The sequence below is a fragment of the Pantherophis guttatus genome, chromosome 1 (genome assembly GCF_059756535.1).
Source record: "Pantherophis guttatus breed Tessera chromosome 1, ASM5975653v1, whole genome shotgun sequence".
Taxonomy (NCBI): Eukaryota; Metazoa; Chordata; class Lepidosauria; order Squamata; family Colubridae; genus Pantherophis; species Pantherophis guttatus.
The window spans coordinates 255,084,073-255,109,190 of NC_142063.1; the positions used below are offsets into that span (position 1 = coordinate 255,084,073).

The 25,118-nt window shown below is 38.0% G+C and overlaps 2 protein-coding genes across 14 annotated transcripts in view; both read right to left on the bottom strand.

Annotated features, from left to right (window-relative positions):
- PTPRK (protein tyrosine phosphatase receptor type K) overlaps positions 1-25,118 on the bottom strand; it is a 393,200-nt gene that overhangs the window by 231,023 nt on the left and 137,059 nt on the right. The gene's annotated exons all lie outside the window — the stretch shown is intronic.
- Positions 20,176-21,596, bottom strand: LOC132712116 (splicing factor 3B subunit 2-like). Its single transcript, XM_060692632.2, has one exon. It carries the CDS (start codon positions 21,585-21,587, stop codon positions 20,499-20,501), a length of 1,089 nt encoding a protein of 362 aa, XP_060548615.2. The 5' UTR covers positions 21,588-21,596; the 3' UTR covers positions 20,176-20,498.

Genomic DNA, 25,118 nt, shown 5'->3' on the forward strand with positions numbered 1-25,118 from the left:
GAAAATAATATTTTTCCCCCTTTTGGAAGAGAAAGGTCAACTGGGCAAGCAAGAGAGATGAGATGAGGAGAAGTTACTGATGAAGGATGGAAGCAATAACATGACAAGTCTGTATTAAGAGACATCAGTTTTCTTTGTTTTTCTCTTTGAACTGTCTACTCAAATCTTGTTGAACTATAATACAGCTGTTGTAGTTATAACAGCTAATGTGAAAATGTTATTATACACAAAAATAAAGATATCAATGTAAGGGAATATGGGGATGACCTTGGGAGACAGGAGGAAGAGCCAGGCTAGACAACAATCATGCAAAAGGTAACCCACAGAAACACAAAGGGTGTGGGATCCATTTTAGAGAAGACCTTCCCTGGTTTGCTGAAAAGTAAAAGTAAAGAAGGGGAGAAATGCTTTCAGATTTGCAAGATTCTGTTTCTGTAATTTGTATCAACACCATCTTCTATAAAAAAAAGAGAAGGTGTTCGTATTCATGGTTTATGCTTCTTGTCTGGACTACAAGGACTGATAGTTCATGTTTAAAGCTTTTTGGAAAACCTCCTGTGACTCATTTTCTTGTTCACTTGTTATAATCCAATATACTGTAGCTTTTTTAACACATTCCAGATATAGTCAGGTATTTTCCCATTCTCCAACCCATGCCTTACGGCTTTATATTAAGGTCTTTATTAAATCTAAGATGATAATGGAAGTAGAACTCTCAAAGATATTGGCCTGTGATTAAGACTAATAGGACTAATAAGTGTGCTATCATACAAATATTGTAGCCAGGGGCCTAGAGAATGTTTGATATCCCTGTAAGCATTTACCAATCAACAAACATCTTTAAACTCAGTGCTCTTATCTACAGATCCTTATCTACAAGGAATTTCAAGGAAGTCCATACATGCCTCAAACATTGCTTAATATTATGAGAAATATACCAAGAGCTAATGCTGGGCAATAATTCTAGAATAAAATAGGACAATTCACTCTTAAAATCATTTCCCGTCATTCAAGCAGACAGTGAAAAGGATTATATGATGCATACAGGAAGAACAGCCATCTTGATTTAATAAGGACTTATAGTGATACTTGTTCTCAATATAATTAGCTGCAATAAAAATACAATTCAACAAATTAACCAAAACCATATGCCTCAGAAAAAAATGAAGAAATCAGTTAATGCCATGGCAAAAAGTTCTGTTTGGTTACAAAGTATACTGCCATTCCTGATGTAGGGATGTCATTAATTCAAATAAAATTGCCTTTAATCTATCTAGTAACAAAGATAAATAAGTAGCAGGTAAATGGGGCAGGGGATCAAACTGTTTACTTTAAAAAGAAATGACAAGAAAAATCTAGTGGAGCTTTCCATAATTATGTAATCATGTATAATCTTTTTAAATAATAATTAGCAACATATATTACACTTTCAAGGAATAACAAAGAATGACAAAGAATAACAACGTTTTTAAAAAGTATACGTCATATATGTAAGATGACATTCAGTCTGTGCACATATACATTCTTCCCTTAAGATATATTTAAAATTAGTCCTTAACAAAATGCATCAATTTCTTTCTTTCTTTCTTTTAAAGGCCACTGGCAATAAGTTTTCTTGCCTTGATTATGTACTTGCTTACATTCACTAAGTATTTGGCACTTTTCAATCTCTACAGCAGGAATTTGTGGGAGAGGGTCTCAATAATTTTCCTCCTCTTCTTTAACGAGATTGTTTAAATGACAGTTTCAGGTGACGGAAAGGTTATCTATGCTTGGGTCTGAAAATAAAATGTAAATTTTGAAATCATCCTGCCTGGTTAAACTCGTGAGCTTTCAACTTCTATTTCCTTCATATCCAATTATCTTACAATTTGTTCATGTTAAGATAATCATTGCTTTAAAGTATTTAACCAGCAATTTATAAATATTCACAATCTCCTCAGGCTATCTGCAAAAAGAAAAAAAGAATACATATATTTAAATCTATGTTTTACAGCAAATTGTCGACATTGCCTTTTAGTAATTATCAAATAACTTTTTTCTCAGTCAATAAAATCTCAAAATGAAAAGTGTTGCTGCTTTTGTAAAGTGTGATTTTAACAGAATTGGGTTGAACTCTTTTAACAATAATCATCGCTGACAAACTGAAGAGATAGCAACCTTTGTGGTACTGATTAAATTAAATGATTCAGGCAAAAGTTTTTGGAAAAAAAATCACAAAATCCACATTAGGGAAAGATGATGGCACTGTGGGTTTTTCACCCATCTACACTCATTTCAAATTAAATCTAGTTAAAATGCATATGAAGAAAGATACAAAAATCCGTGTCGATTTATTTCTGTTAGAGTTACAAAATTCAGCATTAATGAGGCTTTGCAGATTTCATTTCAGCTGAAGATTTCATGAAAGGTGCCATGATAAATAGTATCAAAGTTCGACTAAGGGAACTAGATGAACCAACATGTGTTCTATAGCAAGCTCTCACCAGAGACTGCTTCGGTTCCTGACTCAAAACAATAGATAAAAAATTGTTTTCATTCAAGAAAATCTGGTATTATGGCTTCCTCGAGGCCCTTGAGCTTGTTTTTTTGCTTTCAAATAATGTCACCTAATCAGGTAATGAAACATCTGCAAGCAAACACCAAGGATTCCTCAATTCAACTCTGAGCTATGTATGTTCTTTTCTATTGGAAACATGCATGGGTGTCAGATGCTTCTGCAACTGGTAGATTAGCACTGATGATGGTACCTGGTCAGGTAATGAAAGGTCTATAAGCAAACCAACAAATCAGAATGTACCAAGAAATCACAGTTCAGCCCTGAACTGCAGATATGCTCTTCTATTGAAATCTGATATTATTGCTAATCTTTCAAGGTTTTTTGTTAATGACTCCTTAAGATGATCATATGATGTATTTAATGACACAGGTCCTTAACAAGCTCTTTTACTGGCTTTCTTCAGTTTTCTAACCATTATGGCAAATGTATTGGTTAAAATGGTTAAAAAATATGCAGCTGATTGAATTTCTCTCAGGTTCTTCTCCATTTACACCTATCTAGATTATTTTGAAATCTCCTCCAAATCTGTCTTGCGGTGTGTGGTATGGTGTGCGTATAATTTTTTCTAAGTAAGAAAAAAATCCCCCAAGTTAAGGAGAATTTTCCCACTGGTGCAGATTCACAACAAACCACCTTTCATTTTTATTACAGAAAAATAAGAACACTACTATTGCATCCCATACCTTTTACAGTTTGTCCAATTAAAGAAAATTCATACATAAGATTTTGACTTCGCAGGTAAGAATATGGAGCTTTATCAGCCTGGCGAAATGTAGACTTCCAAGTTGAATCGGAAACAATAATCTTTCCCATAACTGCTTTTGGTTCCACCCAAACAGTTACTTTCCCCCCCACCCTAAAAAGCTACATTACAAAGGAAAATATTAAACAGTGCCAGATGGATTTCATACACGAATAAACAAACCGACAATGCAATTTCCATAACTTGCACGATTTAATTAAGAAAGTCACCAGCATTTGTCAGTGTGAAAGAATCAATTAATTACTGAACATAAAGCAGAACTTTATATACAGTTTTATTGATGGCTTGTTGCACATAGAAAGCTATTCCAATGGCTACAATTAACAGCCATTCTCTGCTACAAGCCAAGAGAAAACATTTAGATAGAAAAAAAATGAGCAAATGGCATGCAGAGTGTTTTGACTGCAATTAGTAGATTTAAACTAGTTATAAATGTTTTGTGAGTAAATCTGTGAATATATGACTTATATTATGCAAAAATAACAAATGCAAACTATTGCTTTTATACTATTGTATCCTATTCATAAGTTTTCTTTGCCTAGTGTGCCAGAACAAGCCTATTTATAAATTTGTAGTACCTCTTTTAATTTTTCTGCCCTTGATGACTAGCAGCTGAATTGTGTGAGGGAGTTTTGAAATGATGCAAAGATGAGCTCTAAAATTTCTGGCAGTAACTTGTCTTCAATTTGTGAATGGCAATAAACATTGGACATGGCACATGAATATACATGTGTAAACAAATTCACTGTCTAAGAGGGAAAACTGACTAAAATTAAATGTGGCTGGAAAAGTTTCTGAACAATTCCTGAGGAAGCTGTAAATGTTGCTTCTACCATATTTTCGAACACATAGGCCCTTCACTAATTTTTGTCAAATTTTAAGACAATGAAAGAGAACATTCTCTGAGCTATAGCAACCTAGTCAAGTAATTTTGTCCTGGACGTTTGTCCCACCAGATCTCAGAACTAGAACAGTGTACAAACACATGGCCCTCCAGATGTTGTTGGACTACAATTTATATCATCCCTCATAACCAGTGAGAACTTGAAGGGCCCCAGTTTTATTCAATTGTAATTTCTGGGGGGAAAAAAACCATGAATATGTGACTAAGAATCATGCTACTACAGATGTATTACTTCAACAGCATGGATATGGTACAGTATTTGATGCTGTGGTCAGCTCCAAATTCATCACTATCACCTAGATGGATAGGTATGAATGGTAGAACAGAATCTCCAAGTTGAAGATTTATCTGCACGTTAGAAAGTTTATAAAAGTGAAATTAACATCCCATCTTCCCTGTAACCAGTTGGCATTCTTTGATATGTTTGCCCATTTGTCAACCAATACCACATGCGCAGAACAATGTATCTATGTACGTCTTATACATGCTGTTCATGCTTTCATTGAAGCAACCTACTGTTATATTTTCCCTATTATTTCACTGCCTTTGAATGCTACTAATGTGCCTTTGTAGGATGCTGTTTGTTTCAAAGGGACAACAGGATACAATTACACTCAGGCTTACTGAAAATAAATAAATGACCCGAGAAACAACTTGTGGGTCTCTTTAGAAAATTATTTAGAGAAACATGCATATTTGGAGTGATAGATTTATTTTTTTTGCTATTCATGGATCTGCCTTTTTTTTTCATGTTGCATATATAGAGACAGCGAAGATAGAGAAACAAGTTAGAGTTTGGAGCTTATTATTATTTGAACCAAACTATACGATTTCCATTGTAAGATATATGTCTTTCCTTCCTTGAAGACTTGGCTGGTTCTCTCTCTCTCTCTCTCTCTCTCTCCCCCCCCCCCCCACACACACACTTTTGATGCGGGGATTATATGCCCTGCATGACCAATTCATCAACTGCTGTAGGAAAAAAGCAATAGCAGATTAAGGACAATGCCTGAGGCTAACGTGAAAATTAATATTGATTTGGAACAGATCTCAGCAGCTTCAGGAATTTAATAGGAACTTAATAGCATAAAAGAGGAATTCAAGTGATGAAAGCTGCCTCTTAAGATTCAAAATTCAGGATGCTTACTGTAACTTCCTTTTCCCTATAAACAACAAATTACAGGTCCATTTTTTTTGCACGCTTCTTTATAAGACCATTAGTATATTTCCACTTTTTGTATACTTTAATAATGCAATCATTGTTACTCCAGTGCCTCAATATCACTTATGTTCTGCCTATTAAGGTGTTTTTCACCGAGCTGATTACAGACACACATGTATTGCAATATGGCAGGAATTAGAGTGTTAGTTAAAACAAGTGAGTTTCGCCCACTTCTAGTGCTCTCTGATGAAGGATAAACAGATATATAAAAATCATATATATAATTAATAAATTCCATGTCATTCATTTTCCCTCTGTGGGATTATTTCTTATCACCTTCCTTGATTCCCCATTTTTTCAGATAAAGTTATTCCAATAAAGAGACATTTCAGTGTATATCATGACCAGTTAAGCTTTTTAAGACTTTGCTAGAGAATTTGTTAAAGATTTTATGAAACCTTCAAGTACGTAATATCAGTTTGTTCTGTGAAAATACAACACAGAATTTGTGGAAAATTTAAAGTATTTTTATTATCATACAAACTTTTCTGGATCCTAATCTACTTAATATTAATAGATTAGGAAGCCCCAATGTTTATCTAATAACCATTTTGATATTTATTTTCCATAGCAGGACAACTTATTTTTTTTGCACTGAACCTATTTAGACTTGTAACTATCAAATAAGAAACATGCAGTAAACAAAACGTTTGGTAATACTTGTTCTGGATACTAAAGTTACAACAGTGCTGGGAAAGGAGATTTACAACTGTTCCTCAAAGTTGCAGCCACTGCAATATCCCTGTGTTTATATGATGGCATTGCAGGCATTGGCAAGTAGTGTGCATTTACTGTGATCAGCTTCCAGTTGTGAATTTTGCAAAACAGTTGACATCACGCTTAATGACCATATGTGATTCGCTTCATGGCTGCAGCCAGATCCCAGGAGAAACATCTTTTGTGTTTCCACTCTATACAGCAATATTCTCCCTGAGATCCATATAGCCCAGGCTCTACTTGCTTTCTGGAAGGCTCTTAAGACTTGGCTGTTCCAAGATATGAATCAGGACATCTTGGCTTTTATACATATATACATGCATACACCCACACACAGTGTTTGTGTTTGTGTTTGTGTGTGTGTGTGTTTGGTGCATGAACAATGGTGCAATATACTTTACTACATATATTTTCAATTATTGTATGTTGTTGGTTATCTGAATATGCCTTCCCAAATCACATGTCAATTAGGCATATATATCTTGGGAGGGAGGAGGGAGAGAGAGAGATTAACATGTTATATTTTTATTGCTTTTTAGGCTAATGGATAAACAATATTTTGCTCCCAGTGACTGATTAAAAATTAGATATTTTTGTTCTTTGGAGGTACAGGTAGACCGTACTTTCTGTGGTTCACTTTTTTTTAAAATTTATTTATATGCTGCCTTTCTCCGAAGACTCAGGGTGGCTTACAGTGCCTTATACCTCCTACATAGTCTAACTGCCCAAATAATTAGTCCAGAGTTAGAATAGGAAAAAATGCATTGGTTCCTTTCTGCTAATGGAGCTTAATGCCACTAATCTTCGTTGAATCAAGCTTAACTACTGGAGACTTTACTGACAAATTAAATGATTTTAAATTTGTATGTTTCTTAAATTTTTGGCCAAATTGAGATATTTCCTTTTAATTTGTTCGTAATGTTTATATTATGTATTTTTATCTGGCTGTACACCGCCCTGAGTTCCCAGGAAGAAAGGCGGTATATAAATTTGAAGTAAAATAAAAATAAAAATAAATTCATGTAGGAATTTGTTGGAATAATATGTAGATGATTGGCCACTGCTTTGGGGGTGATTTCCTCCCCCCCTCACTTTTTCAATGTTAGCCTATAATCCTGGAAAATGAAAACCAGTGGCCTAAAAAAATAATTGAGTGAAAGAAAGCAAAATGGTAGTACTGTGATCTTTCTTAAAATCTATACTTTTGAATTACCTTAGCAGTGAAAAAAATGGAAATCTGAACAAAGATCACTATGAAATGTACAGACAAAATCTGTCCTGATTTTAGGTATGTAATAAAGTATACATGTACTGTATTAGTCTTAGAACATGGGTGTCAGTTGCCGTCATGTGACATATTGTGAAGGTTTTCCCCTTCGCGAAACTGGGGTGGGCGTGGCCGGCACATGATGCATCCCGCCTGTAGGCCACCAGTTTGACACCCCTGGCTTAGAACTTTTATTTCAGCAATCAAACATCAAAAAATACATCCAGTGATAACATTACCGTCATCCCATTGTGGTAGAAGTTTGCTATATATACTGTGAGAAATGACAGTAGAGTTAAGCTGCCAGTTCAAACTAATGTGATTCTGATACTGTTAAGTCTGCAGTACAGATTTATAGAATTTGAACATTAATAATGTAATGTTCAAGGGAATAATAACTTATTTTATATTGTCAGTATATATTTTATACTGTCAAATCAAATAATATAGAAGAGTATGCCAACAAGACTAAAAGGCTAAAAAGCTAAAAATACCATAAAATCCAAATGTATGGCAGTCTTCATCAATCTAATAGCTGCGGGTAAGAGAACTTTATTAGTGTGGTCACGGCATCTACATAATAAAATAAGCTCTAAACTATATCATTAATTGTTATTGACCATCTGTAGGGGAAGTTTACACATGATGTATCAAAATGTTGCCATATCTAGGGAACTAAAATTAGGTTGATAATCTAGTAGTGTAAATTAAACTTCAGCGTGCCTCCCAAATTGAGATAGGAAAGGATAATTGGTTGATAAAGAACATCTCTCTAAAAGCTCTTGTTCTGCTGACAGTAAGGAAAGACTTTAGCTATATTTTCTGTGGCACTGATTTTTTTTTCTATTTCTGTTTCAAAACTGTGAGAATGAAACAATGAAATGGGCAGGAGTTAAAGCTCTTCTAAATTTGAGGATTGAAAGTGGTATAAATAATAAGCTTATTTAAATTGGAAAATGTGACTATTTCTAAAAAGTCCTGTGGGAGAACAGCAGATTATAATAGACTTCCTGTATCCAAAATCCTTTGTTTCAAAGTTAATTTACTTTGATCTGGCCATAAGGGGTGAAATAGCATAATAGGATAAATCAGAAAAATTTAGTTACTTAGGAGGTGAGTAAAATTCAAAATTGTCTGCCAGAATGAGAGAATTTTGGATTATGATGTAGTTTCAGCCTTTAAATAAAGACATTTATTCACAAAATGGATTCAACTATACCAGGGGTGGGCAATTATGGCCCTTTTATGATTTGTGGACTTCAACTCCCAGAATTCCTGAGCCAGTCATATTAGCTCAGGAATTCTGGGAATTGAAGTCCACAAGTCATAAAAGGGCCATAGTTGCTCACCTCTGAACTATACTATTTTTTTCTTCCTGCCGGAGCATTATAACTTCATACCATAGTTTAGACCAGAACACTGTATCAAAGATGAATTTAATAAAATATAAACTAGATATAGCTGTGCAGCATAATAAAATAATAATAATAATAATAATAATAATAATAATAATAATAATAATAATAATTTTATTTCTATACCGCCCTTCTCCCGAAGGACTCAGGGCGGTGTACAGCCTATTTAAAAACACAGACAAACAACAATTTAAAATTTAAAATAATTAAATAAATTGGCTCAGATTTAAAACCCCCAAAAATTTAAATACCCCAATTTAAGACTATTTTGTTGATAGTCCGGCCTGGCGGAACAACAGGGTCTTCAGTGCGCAGCGAAACACCCGGAGGTCGGAGATCTTACGTATTTCCGGGGGCAGTTCGTTCCACAGGGCTGGGGCTCCCACAGAGAAGGCCCTCCCCCTGGGTGTCGCCAGCCGACATAACTTGGCCGATGGCACCCTGAGGAGACCCTCTCTGTGGGAGCGAACTGGTCGGTGGGAGGCTATTGGTAGCAGGAGACGGTCTCGGAGATACCCGGGTCCTATGCCATGGAGCGCTTTAAAGGTGGTAACCACAACCTTGAAGCGCACCTGGAAGACCACCCGGAGCCAGTGCAGCTCGCGCAGGAGGGGGGTCACATGGGAGTGCCACGCCGCTCCCATAACCACCCATGCGGCCGCATTCTGGACCAGCTGGAGCCTCCAGGTGCTCCTCAAGGGGAGCCCCATGTAGAGAGCATTGCGGTAGTTCAGGCGGGAAGTAACAAGAGCATGAGTGACTGTATTTAACGAGTCCCGATCCAAAAAGGGATGCAACTGGCGAATCAGGTGGACCTGATAAAAAGTCCCACTGGCCACAGCCGTCAAGTGGTTTCCATATTTGGAAGAGCAAATATTCAAATAAAGCATGTGACATAGCATGTTTAACAATAGTAAAACTATTTCCTGAAAAATGCACGGTCCACTTTGTTTTTGTTTATTGTTGCTGTTTTGGATCAACTAAGTGTTAATCCACTGGTTGCAATAGGAACTGACTGACCAATTTGTTGAAAAGCAATCTTAAAACTGATATAGAATATAGATACATTAAGAGTGAACAATATTTTAATTTGTTTACACTTAAGATACCTACTTCTGTAATGTTTCATTTAACTTTTGTGGCCTTATTAAGAACACTCCTGAAATGTTTCATGAACAGTTTTACAGTTTTTTACATTCCACAAACTATCAATATATAATCTATGCTGGAGAATTCAAGATTTTAAGATAGAGAAGATTATTTTAATTTTTTTCTCAGACTTTATGTTACAAGAATATATATGGGAATTCAAGTGAATAGACAACATTTTTAAAATCTAAAACTAGAACATAAGCATTTCAAAGCAGTTTCAGATTTGACTTATTTCCTTAGCTTTGGAGCAGGGGCCCCCAACCTCCGGCCCCCTACAGTGCCTTGAGCCCTTTGGAACCAGGCTGTGGAAATGGCGGTCAAGTGCGCATGCACATCCCCACTTATGGGAGGGTAAGAGTGGGCACATGCGCTTCATTTGCATGAGCCACAGGCGTGTGTGCCCACCCCTCGCGCAGAACCATCCCCTTTCTTTCCCCTGCCGGTCTGCAAAGCCAAAAATGTTGGGGAATTCTGTTTTGGAGGATCAAATTGAGGACTTTACATTAGGCCCAATTCTTAGATTTCTGGGAACCTAATTCTATAAAATTAATAACAACAAATTGGTTAATTTCAGATGGCATTTGAATATTTCTCTCCTAAGACATTCTCTTTTGCGCAGGAAACCACATAGACATAGCTTTTGTAGCAGTTAAATTTGGGTTAGGTAAAACAATTTGAATATTCATTAAAATGTATCCACCAGAACTATCAGTCAGTAGCTGTTGTCCTGTGCTATTTTTTCCATGCAGAGAATAGAAAAGGGAGATTGGAGAAGAGGGGATATGGGAGAGTAAACACACACGCGAGAATATACAGTGAAAGAAATATAGTGGAACTGACTCCCACAAGCACCCTATGCAAACAACTGGGATATTCACTATTGTGTGCCTGCTTATTGTCTTGTCATCCTTTCCTCCCCACATATTTGCCATGATCATCAGTCAATATATATTTTGGAAGTCGTTGAAGATTTACAGTATATACTGTATATAGCAACTCTATTTTTTTCACTCCTGCTTAAGTAAATTCTTCACTCAGATATTTTCTTGACACAAATATTTTATTTTAAATAAAATAATAATTATTATTTATAAAATATAATTTTACTTATTACTGCTGTGAAAAATATGGAAAGCTTTCTTTTTTTTCTACTTTCTATTTGAAAGTTTAGCTTTGTCTGTTATTTCTATCTTTTTTGCCTTTTCTCTGTTCTAATTTGGTTTGTAACAGTCCTTACTGTTGCTCTTAAAACTTTCAATAAAAATTATTTTTGAAAAAGGAATCTAGATATTTCTTACATGCAATGATATTATGGCTATTCTTGATGATTGCGCAATGTCATTAACAAAAGTTGTTGAACTTAAACAGCAATATACTTTATATTCTGGTTGTAATATTAATTGGAATAAGTCTAATTTGTTGCCTTTGGGATCTACTATCTCTACAGGAAGCTGTAGGAGATTAGGATTTACAGTTTTTACTAACTCTATAAAATACCTGGATTTACATGTTTCTTGAAATATATTACAATATGTTGAATTAAAATATACCTGAATGTACAGATGCAATTTCACTTGATATAACTCAGTGCTTAAAAGTTCCACTATGTTTTGGGGGTAAGATTGATGTTATTAAAATGAACATTACAAAGAGATTAATGTATATTTTAAGAGAGATCCCAATGTTAATTTCCATTAGATATTTTACACAGATAGATAAGGTAATGAGAACTTAAAAGGCTTAAATGCCTAGAATATCTGCTAAATTGCAGTTACCTCATGATGGCTTTAAGGTACAGCTTTTCAAATACAGGTAGTCCTTGATCTATAACCACAATTTTGCCCAAAATTTCTGTTGCTAAGTGAGACCATTAAGTGAATTCTGCCCCATTTTACGACTTTTCTTGCCACAGTTGTTAAATGAATCATTGCAGTTAAGTTAGTAACACAGTTGCAAAGCGAATCTGGTTTCCCTATTGACTTTGTCTGTCAGAATGTCACAAAAGGTGATCATGTGACCCTGGAACATTGCAACCGTCATAAATATGAACCAGTTGCCAAGCATCCAAATTTTGATCACGTCGGAATCACCACCCCAGACGACCCCAATGATGCCCTTGAAGTGATGTCCCGGTGCCTGGAGGCCGTGCGGGTCTGGATGGGGAGGAACAGGCTCCGACTCAACCCCTCCAAAACCGAGTGGCTGTGGTTGCCGGCGTCCCGATATAGCCAGCTGGTGCCATCGCTGGCTATTGGGGGCAAGTCATTGGCCCCCATGGAGAGGGCCCGTAACTTGGGCATCCTCCTGGATGCACGACTGTCTTTAGAAGAGCATATGACGGCTGTGGCCAGGGGGGCTTTTTATCAGGTTCGCCTGATATGCCAGTTGTGCCCCTTTCCGGATCGGGACTCCTTATGCACGGTCACTCATGCCCTCTTTACTTCCCGCCTGGACTACTGTAATGTTCTCTACATGGGGCTCCTCTTGAGGAGCACCCGGAGGCTCCAACTGGTCCAGAATGCAGCCGTGCAGGTGATTATGGGGGCGACATGGCGCTCCCATGTAACACCTCTCCTGCATGAGCTGCACTGGCTTCTGATGGTCTTCCAGGTGCGCTTCAAGGTTTTGGTTCTCATCTTTAAAGTGCTCCATGGCTTAGGGCCTGGGTATCTACGAGACCACCTTTTGCCACCGATAACCTCCCACCGGCCAATACGCTCCCACAGAGAGGGTCTCCTCAGGGTGCTGTCGGTCAAGCAATGTCAACTGGTCACCCCCAGGAGGTCTGTGGGGGCACCCGCCCTCTGGAACGAGCTACCCCCAAGGATACAACTGATCCCGGACCTTCGTACTTTCCGCCGGGCTCTGAAGACTTTCTTGTTTCAGCAAGCCGGGCTGGCTTAAGATTTTAATTGATTAATTTTATGGGTAAGGGGTTTTAAAATTGGGAAGCCAAATTGATTTAATTATTTTTAAATTATTTTAATTTTCATATTGTATGTATTTTAATCCTGGCTGTTCACCGCCCTGAGTCCTTCGGGAGAAGGGCGGTATAAAAATTTTAATAATAATAATAATAATAATCATCATCATCATCATCATCAGAACAAAAAAAAGTTCCGACAATCGCGCGGCACAGCTGATTGTCAATTAGCTGTGCCATGCAATATTGGAACCATTTTTTTACTTTTTTAAAGCATTTTTTAACTACTGGTTCGGGCGACTAGGTAGCCCACCCAGTCACATGACCCCACCAGCAAGCCACGCCCACAGAACCAGTAGCAAGAAATGTTGCATTTCACCACTGCTTTGACCCCATTTGGAAAGTAAGTATATAGCTTTTTTGAAATTATGGCATGTTTCATAGTCTAGATAAGTTAAACTAGAGCATTCTTTTCCTTTCCCTTAAAGCTGCTACACATATCCAGTTGTCAATAAGCAGTTATGGTTTGATCCCAAATCACCGATGTTATAGTATCAGTCATTAATACCTCAAATGAGAACTTTTGAATTGATTTATTCTATGATCCCCTTGTTTGTTTTCTTGGCCATTCAACATATTCACCTTCTTCTCCAACACCAGAATTCAAAAGCATAATTACTAAAGACCAACCTTTGATTTTATAAAGTGTTCAGGGAAAACAATTTCCTGCATGAGTTTGATCTTTGTAGGTATAGAGATATTCTGGCATCTGAATATTATTTCCAGGTCCTTGTTGTGCTAGCCTGAGGAAGTAGGTAGATAGGTAGTAGGTAGGTAGGTATTTATTTATTTATTTACAAAAATTTATATGACTGCCCAACTCACTCTTAGTGACTCTAAGTGGCTTACAAAGATAAAAATCCAATATAAAAACAATAAAAAGGAGTAACAACTCACACATACTCTGGTGACAATAATCAATTGAGACATTTGGTGGGATCACATTTATGTATCATAGTTATCCTATTTAATCCACTTTTATCATTAGAGCATATTTAGCTTTTTTTTTTTGTTTAACTACATAATTACTATTTTTTTTCTGATAAATTACACTTTTTAAAATTTTTTACCATAAATTAAATTAAAGGATCACCTCTTTTTCTATATAATGAAATTATAATAGCCAATCTTGGCAGAGCAATCTAATGCATAAAAAGAGAAATGAGCACCAGATTCCATCTAGCCAAGTAGCTACACCTAACATAAGTGTTGATATTTAAATCAGGGACTTTTCCTGGTGTAAAATTGCTTAGCTATGTTTTTAATGTTTGAACATGACCAGAACCAAATACACATGTAAAGTCAGAAACCCCTATTCATCAAATGTAATCATTTGAGATTAAAAAAAAAATCCCCGTACTGAAAGTATAAACATTTACAAAAGTTTCTAAATGTTGTTACTGAACATGAGTCCGCCCAGAACCTTTTTAAAGTAGGGATAATTTGTTCCAGGTTTCACGCATGGAAAGGGTCTTATCCAAAGAATAATTTAGTAGTTGAAATAGTCAGCTGGTTCAGCATTCTTAATTATGGCAATTAAAATATAATGGCAAAAGTAATTTCAGTATCAAGGGTTTTTCCCATAACTGAACTATTTTCTTCAAAGGATAAGGCACTGGAGGAAGAAAAAAACATTGATACTGGTGAGAAGAAAGTAGGGAGGAAGGAAACTCTTCAAATGAATGCTGTGCCCTGGAATCCCTCAATGGTTTTTAAAAAGCTGGATTCATTTGAATAATATTTATACCCATATAGTGCTCAAAGACTGCCTATATTGAGCCAGTCGTACATATCCTTCAGAGCAGAGGTGGCATTCACTTACCTTTGCTACTGGTTTGCAAATGTGAGCATGCACATGCACATACGCAGAGCATCAAAAACGGGGTGTGATTACATCCGGTCGGGTGGATCCCCACCACTACTAGTTTGCCTGAACCAGATAGAACTGGCTTAATACCACCACTGCTTCAGAGTCAGATTTAGACATCTTCCAGAACAGTGGTGGGTTGCCCCCGGTTTGGACCGGTTCTATAGAATCGGTAGTAAAACCAGAGGGAAGCTCTGCCGACCCCCACCCCCACCCCCCCGATGTAATCAAAATGCTTCTGCGCATGTGCAGAAGAGCGTGTGCGCACGCAAGCAAAGAGCACACACGGGTACCTTTATGAACCAGTAGTAAAGGTAAGTAGAACCCACCCCTGTTCCAGATCTAAAGCTGACTGAATTAAATCTGGGAGACCCAGGTATTAGTAGTTTCCATTCAATAAATTGTGTCCATGGAGAATTGATATGAGATTATCGAAGATTCATTAGAATGTTGTTAGTGATAGAAGCAACTAAAAGAATGAAAACAAAGTAAAATAATTGGAGGGAAAATGTTTGTGGTGTCAGTGGAGACACTTCAGGTTTCATATAGCAAATCCAGTTTCAGTCCTCAGCACCTCAAGGAAGGGATAGAAAGAATTCTTCCTTAAAAAAATAATGTTTGTAGTCACAATTACTATATTAGACTGGGTGGATCAATTGGTCTGATTTACTACAGGTAGTCCTTGTCTTACGATCACCATTGAACCCCAAATTTCTGTTGCTAAGTGAGGCATTTGTTAAGTTTGTTAAGAGCCTTGGTAGTACAGTGGTTTAATGCACCCTGTTATTAACACAGCTGCCTGCAATTTCTGCAGGTTCGAATCTTACCAGGCTCAAGGTTGACTCAGCCTTCCATCCTTTCTAAGGTAGGTTAAATGAGGACCCAGTTTGTGGGGGCAATAAGCTGACTTTGTATAAATATACAAAAGTATGAAGGCTATTGCTTAACGCATTGTAAGCAGCCCTGAGTCTCCGGAGAAGGGCGGCATATAAATCAAATTAAAAAAAAAAAAGTTCGCTTTGCCCATTTTATGACCTCTCTTGCCACAGTTGTTACATGAATCACGGCTGTTGTTAAGTTGTTAATGGCTATTAAGTGAATCTGGCTTCCCCATTAACTTTGCTTGTCAGAAGGTGGGAAAAGATCCCAAGACACTGCAATCATCATAAATATGAGTCAGTTGCTAAGTTTCTGAATTTTGATCACATGACCATAGGGTTGTAAATATGAAAAATGGTCATAGGTCATTTTTTTCAATGCTGTTGCAACTTTGAATACTATTAAATGAACTGTTGTAAGTTGAGGACTACCTGTACCTTGTCCTTGGCCACATTCGTCATCATGGTATCTCCCCTGCCAGGTAAGTATTCTCTGTGTAGACAGTCCACAATGAATCACCCTTCATTCAGTGACCGTTACATAGGTGCTGAATAAGAGGGATGGAGCTACAATGGATCCTTGTAATTGCATTGTCACAACATCCCCATAATTATGTAGTCCTAATTCAAGAACTTGGCAATTAGCTCGTAGAGATGACATTCCAGCTTCCCCCAGTCACATAGTCGCCGTTTGCAACCTCCACCTCCAGCTTCTGACAAGTAAAGTCAATGGGGAAACCAGCAAATAGTGATCACATGATTGTGGGATGCTGTCAGTACATGGGATTTGCCTAACAACAGCAACTGGGACTATCACAACTGATATCATACGTTTACCTGGCCACATAACAAGGCATTTTACAATTGCATAGCTTTAACAGTAGAGCATCTCATCCAAATTACTGTTATTAAGCGAGGGATTACTTGTATATGGAAACAAAAGGCACAGCTACTTTTAGTGGTTATTGTTCAAAAATAATAGAAAATAATACTTAAATGTGTCTGAGCTTGCTTGTTTTCTTGGAGACGTTTCATTACCCTAACTAGGTAACATCACCAGTGTCAGTTCTGATGATGTTATCTAATTAGAGTAATGAAACATCAAGAAAACAAGCAAACTCAGAGACTCATTTCAACCCTGAGCTACAAATATTCTCCTTTATTGGTACTTAAATATGTAGATTCCATTCGGAAAGGGGGCTTGCACACAAGCATAACTTTACCATTACATATAACTTTGTGATCCAGCTGTATTTTTTTTATTAAATATTCTGTTTTTGTTCTGTAATTACAAACAGGATTCAAAAGATAATATTCTTCTCCAGGAACTAAAAGATTTTCTAAATGTATTCTCAAGGAAACTCTATGCTTGACTGAATTGGAAGAGAATGTTTAAATTCTCACATGCAAGAGAAGCACTAGCACTGATTAAAAGTTTGCATCCCTGATTATCAGTTCCTGTCAAAGGAACATCTTTTAAAGAATGGCATGAATATAACTCTGAAATTGACAGACCTAATCAAAACACATCTCCCTCTAAAATTGTCTAAAAATTAATCAAGTTAGTCACTGAAATGTCAAATATTTCCAAGTATTCTCAGAGCAACTATTCAATAGTTACGTAACTTATTTCTTCTCTATCTATATCCAGCTTGAATTAAATCCACTTCTGGCCATTTTAGGGCTAGACTTATGTTGTACTGAAAACTATTTTCCAATTTCGAAAAATGTTTCTATTTTTCTGTTGCATTCTCAGGCACTTTCAACTTTATTGAATATTTCTTTTGGAATGGCTGGGCTTCTGGTGTGATGGTTGAATGAGCTCTGCTATTTTTTCTTCTGGTCGTAAGTGTGAGGACTGGTCATAAGTCACCTTTTTCAAAATTATTGTAACTTTGAATGGTCATTAAATGAATGGTTGCAAGTCGAGAACTACTTGTAAAGGAATCCAAAATTCTACCAAAATGTTACGGTTTTCCTTTGAAAAATGGAAAATAGTTGATTTTCCAAGAAATTGAAATAGTATAGCTCAACGGTCTTTAAAGACTGTAATCTTGTTTGATACTGATAAGCATTTTATTAGTTTGATTTATATCTGCCACTAACAAAAGACTCTTGGGAGATTCCATCCACCCATAAAAATACAGTAAACATAGAAAGGATCAAACAATGAAATAATGACAGTTGCCCATATAAGACTCAGTCAACCAATTAACAACTAATGGCATCGATTTTTTAAAATAATTTATGAAAAGCTAGTAATGCAGAAATGATTAAATTTATGAATGGGGGCTATGCCAAAGCAAAGATGCCTCAGAAAGGGTTCCTATCCCTCTCAGTTCATGAAAGTGGGAAAAACCATAGGAGGTTTTCCTCGAAATTCAAGTTATTTAGTCCTGCAAATACTCCTGCGACAACTGAAATAGGGCTATAAAAGTAAAAACTACCACTTTAACTTGCACTTGGAAAGTCATAAGGGGTATGCAAACTATGAAGCTCTTCCTGTAAGTACATAACAAAAGCCAGGGAGGGCACTGCTTTCTGGATTAACTGAAACATCTAGATAGTCTTCAAATGCTACTGTAATATAGAGTGTTCTGCAGTAATCCAGACAAATGATAATCAGCTCCTGATTGTCCAGCTGCCCACAACGGACTCTGCCCGGGTAGAGTCAAAACTTTGGCAACTCTGAGCAACATTATCAATGAAATGCTATGCTAACATAGCACCCAGGCAAGAAACGTCAGTATTGCCTTCTCCCTCCTGAAAGACAATGAAGAGAAGATTCTGGGAGACCAAGAAACAGGCAGGCTAGTTTGATATGCCATGCTGGAACACCAGTGGGAATGGTAGAGGAAAGGATGAGGGAAAATACTAGGTAGATCAGGTGGTTTATTAGAATACATTGTGTAGGGCAGGGATCTGCAACCTTAAACACTTAAAGAGCCATTTGTATCTGTTTCCCACAGAAAAGAAAACGGGAAGGGTTTTGTGGCTCCCGGTGCCCAAAAGATTGGGGACTGCTGTCTTAAAAGATGACCCAAGGAATCATGGATTGTCTAGTATTTTATACAATCAACTTTTGGACTGTATGTTAACTTCAGAGCAGTGGTAAAATCTAAAATTTGTTACTACTGGTTCTGTGGGCGTGGCTTGGGGGGGTAATGTGACTGGGTGGGCGTGGCCATTTTTTTTTTTACTTTTAAAAGCATTTTTTCTACGACCTCTTTGGTGAAGAGGTTGTAAAAAAATGCTTTCAAAAGGCTCTGACGATCCCAGCTGAGTTGGGATCATTAAGAGGCATTTAAAAGAAAAAAAAGGGTTTTTTTCTTTTAAAAGCCTTTGACGATCCCAGCTGAGCCACACGATCATCAGAGGCTTTTTTTTTTTACTTTTAAAAGCATTTTTTCGGCTGAAGAGGTTGTAGAAAAAATGCTTTTAAAAGTAAAAAAAAAAGCCTCTGATGATTGTGCGGCTCAGCTGGGCATGGGGGGAGGGAGGGATTTTTGCTACCGGTTCTCCAAACCAGCTGCCTCCATCGCTACTGGATCGGGTGATCCGGTCTGAATCGGGAGCATTTCACCCCTGTTTCAGAGGCACCTGTTACAAGCCAGTATGACATCAAAACACGATGTGCCTCATGCAATTGTCATTTGCCCTACTGTTAGTTACGGTGGTAACTAACTTTAAATATGTAGATCGGAGACAGTACATGGTGACAACATTCATATTTCCATTCAGAGAAATATCCCGAAAATTGGAAAAAAAAGAGGCCATTATAAATGTTTTATGCATTGAGGAATCTTCATACATTTGCAATAAGCACTATCTCCATACCTAAAATAGCATAAGCTTATGTGCTGCAGATTGCCATAAAGAGGAATAACTGCTGTGATAAAGGTTGGATGGTAGGCAATATTCTAAATGCTACAGTAACCTTTATAAGAATACAAGCAGTGAATCTGCATAGTATAAATTATGATTATGATTCTGAATGTGTTACCCCATCTTTGTGAAATAAAGAATTTGATATTTCAGTTTCCTCTTAAGATTTTGCTGTGTATAAGCTTCTCTCTCCCTCTCCCTTCCTCAGATTTCTTTAGGGCTACAGCTTTCTTTTACTCTCAAATCTTTGGTAGATGCCCAGATTTTAGAAGAACAGCTGTTCTTTAGAATGAGACACTGGTATTATTCAAGCCAAACACCATGCCTAGCTTTTCTGATAACAGCCAAGGTCAGTTCTCCAGCACTATAAGTTATTCCTTCATATTTAATATGGAATTTGCATGACAACATCATCCAACTATAGACCTGCTGTGTTCGCCTCATGCACATGTTATATTTTCTAGATTATAGAAAGTGCACTTAAAAAAAAGCTCTCTCTTCTGTCTTTCTGGTTATAAGCACCAGACTAGCGTAAACATTTGGAGAATATTAATAAACCTTCTTTTTTTTTCCCCAGAATCTCTGACTTTTATTTACAAAACAATCCGTTTCTGAGCTCTAACCACAAAGATGCAAAAGAAACAAAACAAAAAGAAAAACAGAGGGAAGATTTTAGGGTAGGCGGCGGGGAGACGGAGAAGGTGTTTAAAAAAAAACAAGAAGGGAAAAAAAAGAGAGGAGGGCGTTTCAGACCTTGAATTCCTTGTATTTCTTGGCTCTGGCTCGGCTGTCCTGAGGCTGTGCTTTCTGCTTCTTTTGCTTCTGTTTGGCCGCGTGCTCGGCCACCATGTCAAAATCCTCCTTCTCCACTTGAGCCTGTTGTTCTCACACGTGCTCATCGTACTTCTGAGTCATGACCATGGGATCGAGCTCCAACTCCTCAGGCGCCAGGGCGACTTCCACCCCTTGGATTTCGGGAACTGGCCCTTTGCGGCTCATGACCGTGGTCATGTCATAGACTGTTGGCATCTGCTTCTCTGGAAGAACTGTGAATAGTTGGGGCGTCTCGCTTCCGTCCATGGCTTCCTCAATCTTTTTCTTACGCAGCTCAATCAGTTCCGGTGTCTCCATGCCAGCGGGCACCGAAGGGAAGCCCCCTGGGGTGATTAGGCCGCTATCGGCAGGGGTGATGAAGCCCCTCTCGTCCGGCTTCTCTTCGTCGCTATCCTTGTCTTCTTCCTCCTCTGAGGATTCTTCGTCAGACAGCTCCAGTTCCCCCCAAGGGGTCCAGTCTATCTCTTCTTCTTCGGTCTTAGCCTGGAATTCAGCAGCATTGGTCCCAAAGACATCGCCATAGAGTGGCTTCCCTGTCTCGTCCACAGGTGGTTTACCCCAACCTCCGGAGTGATATCCAAACGAGCACCCCTCTGGGATGGGACAATTCAAACCCAGGATTTTCAAGTTGGGGTAGGAAGGTGGTGGGCCGTAGCGCTGCATGGCGATCAGCCACAGAGGGGAAACTTTGTGGGCGTTCGGCCCCACGGGCATCCCCAGGGTGATGCGCAGCTCGTCTGAAAGATCTCCCGGCTTTTTCTCCTTCAGACGTGTCTTGAACTCTTTGCCCTCGTAGTACAAGTAACCGTGAATGGTCAGCTTTGGCTTGATCTGCCATTTGAAGAAGGTGTCGTGCAGTTTCTGGTAATCGATGTCGATTTTGCCCATCTTCGGCCGGACTTTCTCCTGCATTTTGGATTTCATGTTTTTTTGTTCCTCCTTTTCCTGCAGGGCTTCCCTCATCTCTTGGATCCTGGCGCGCTTAATGAATTCCAGCAGCTCAAATGGCGGCTTCTCGATGCCTCTCTTCCCCTGGAGATATTTACATTTAAAACACCAGTTGCGGGGCACGGGCAGCGAGTTGCGGGTGGCCTTCAAGTGGACTAGCAGCTTGGGATCCTGCACCGTCACATCGTGCATCTCCACCACATCGGGGTTTATATTAATAAACCTTCTAAACCACTGTTACAGTATGTGTGTGCACGAATGGGTGGGACAGCATAGTCTATCATGGAGAGAGAAACAGAAAGAGAGAGAGAGAGACAGACAGACAGACAGACAGAGACAGAGAGTATAAAATCACTTACATCTCTACATGTAAGACACAAGTGAGCTATGATGAGCTTCCCACATTCACAAGATTTTAGAGAGAACCCCAGAAAACATCTGTTTTAACTCAATAAGAAGAGGTAGATAGGTAGTTATATAGATTGGTAAGCAATCACTTTTAACTTTAGAGAATTATTGGGCTCAAACACCAAAACTAAAAGGAAAGAATAATGCTAGATAATGTTTCACTCATCCTGTAATTCCCCAGCAATTCCCTCCACCAAAAGCCCAGAACTGTCCCAATGAAGTCCAGCCAAAAGCAGACAGATGCTAGTCCACAAATGGGTTCACAAAGCATTTGAAAGTTTCCCAAATAAGACAAATCCACCAGGCAAAATTAAATCCACACACAAGAAGATTCACAAGGCACAAAAAATTCCAGAGTTCAGAAGGCACAATTCAAAGTCAAGGCACAGTGTCAATCCAAAGCAAGGCAGGAATCTCAATGATCAGGAAACACACAGCTAGGAAATGTACACTTTATTCCCAGCATTGCCTCCATCTGTCTGCTGTGCTAAATAGCCAGCTTCTGGTGTAGCCCATCAGGAGGGATGAGGCTGCCTCCTCATGAGTAATCAAGCTGACCTTCACTGCTCCTGCCTCTTCTCTGCCCTACATGTTCTTGGATCAGATGCAGAAGGCAGTTCCTCATCATCATCACTGACCAGCTGCAACTATGTACTTTCCCACCTGAAGCCTCAGGGCAGCTGTGCTTCAGCCAAATCACTCTCAGCTGGCTGCTCAGAACATACATACATACATACATACATACATACATACATACATACATACAAACACAAATTCATTATTATCCATTGATCGTAAATATGGCAAGCAACCTCAGATCAAAAGTGCTTGGGGGAGAGACTCTATATTGTGGGTGTCCAACTCAATCACATCACGGGCCGGATGGTGACGTATTGCAATGTTTTTTGCCTTTGTGGAGCTGGGGTAAGCATGACCTGCATGTGACATATCTGGCCTGTGGGCTGCCAGTTTGACAGGCCTGCTCTACATGGAAATTCAAGGTAAATAAGCACAACTAAAACTAAAGCTAACCAATTTACAGATAGTCTCTAAGTAGCATGTAATTCCAATCACACACAGCCAGAAAGAGACTACATTTAAAACAGCATGTAATGCTGTAATGTTATCACATGCCAGGAGTTATTTTCACCATATCAATATATGCACTGTCAAGTTGGCATTATGTCAGTTCGGCTAACATGAATAGGCGGAGCTTTTCAAAGAGCAAAATCAGACAGCATAAGAAAACATTTCACAGACTACTTTTCCCTCCTTTAAAGGGGACTTCGTTCTCACCGTCTGGGCACAGATTAGAGTAGACTACTAATACAGTAGGTTCTGTATTAGAACCTACCTTAAGGTAAAAGTGGTGAAGGAAGCTCACTTCTCTACTAATATCTCATCTGCAGATAGCCAGCCAGCCAGTTTTGGATGACCAGGTGGAACTGGAAGGCTGCCTGAAGAGCTCATATGAGGGTTTACTCAGAATTGATTCTGGATGGGAGGTTGATCCTAAGGAAGTGAACATGATACTTGTTGCTGTAAGTTCTGTCACCTGTGTTCTTGACTCATACCCTCCCTGGCAGTTTAGTATCTCTGGAAATGGGGTGTGGTTAGGGGCAAGTGGTGATTAACGTATCTCTGCTTTGAAAGAGGTGGTGCCTGGACCTTTCTCAAAAGGCCATTCTTGGATCCAACTGGGTTCAACACTTTCCATTTAGTTTCCATCTTTCTTTTTTTAGAGAAAGTTGCTGAGGTGGTGACCATTCATCTTCAAGGGATTCTGGAGGAAGTGGACTATCTAGACCTTTTTCAGTCAGGATGCAGACTAGATTACAGTATTGAGATGGCATTGGTCATGCTTCTGGATGACCTTTGGAAAGTTCGGAATGGGGGACAGCAAATGTATTACTTATTGAGCTTTTCTAGACAACGAAAGTTATTCATGTTCTAAAAATCTCAGATTACCAGTAATAAGTATGTAGAGGAGATGAAGTGTTTCTTTCAGAAGCTGCATCTTAGGCAAAATGGGGCAGCCAGATAGCTTAATGAGACATCTTGCAATGTACATATTCATCCTTATTGATTGAAGCCAACTACACTGACAACTAAGCAATTATTTAGCCAAGTTTGGGAGTTTTGTTCTTGAAATATAAATAAGACCTTAAATAATTTGATATCGGGAGACTTGGCAGACTGTCTGTGCACCATGGACTTGGCTGATTGAAAAGATCATCAAAGAGCATCCCACTACATGTGCCACGTTTGATAGGGAGTCATATGTGATTATTTATGAAGTTATTTCAGTGGGAGCACAAATTGCTCAAATTCATCCCCCATATAATACGTTATGCACTTGCTATTAGACCTTTCAGAGGACTGTCATCCTATTCTTCCTTGTAACAATGTTAGTTGGTGGTTCTATTCTCCTTTCGGTTCCTCTCCCAAATTTTAATGAATTTTATGCTGCTTTAATGCAGTGTTTTTATACTTCATCTTATAATATTATTGCATACTATTTTGAGAATAGACATATATTAAATAAATGATTACACTGTAAAGTGATTTGCAGCTCAAAAATAGACACAAAAATAGAAATACACAAAAGGGCAGACAAAAATGGATATAAGAAATGTTTCTTATAAATTGTGTACGTCAAGAAAAATTTATACAGAATGCCTTATGGGTTTTCATGCAGATATTTTTGATAAAGTCAAAATAAACCCAAGGTTACTAAAATGAGAAATGGAGTGAAGCTAATCTACAAAAGTTGCTTCTACCAACATTTTCACACAGTTAATGCTTGCATATGTCCCACTGTGAAAACAAAAAAAATGAAAGGCCATCATGATTTCAATGTCAAGAAACAAATCTTGCTCTCCACTAAATACACCTGGCAATGGCAACAGTTAAGTAGACTTGCTTTGTATGATTGTTTTCAGGATAGAACAACGAATTAAAAAAAATAAAATAAAAAATGAAGGTCTGGTTGAAAGGCCTCTACATTAAAATCTCCTTAGCATAATTTGTTGGCATAAAATTTCTAGGAACTTAATATTTTTGAACAAAAAAGTGGAAGAACTACTATAGGAAAACAGTTTTGGCGTCCCATACTGTAATCACCTTTGGATTTCAGGTAAAAGAGGATTGTTGTCCTATGTAAATTGAACTATTAACCTAAACTGCTACCCTATCAGATACAGAAGGAATATGTTAATCGATTTAAAAATCTTATTTGATATGGAAATACAGTATTAACAGTTCCCTACTAGACAGCTATCCTATAAGGGACTGAGGGAGATAGTCCATCACTCT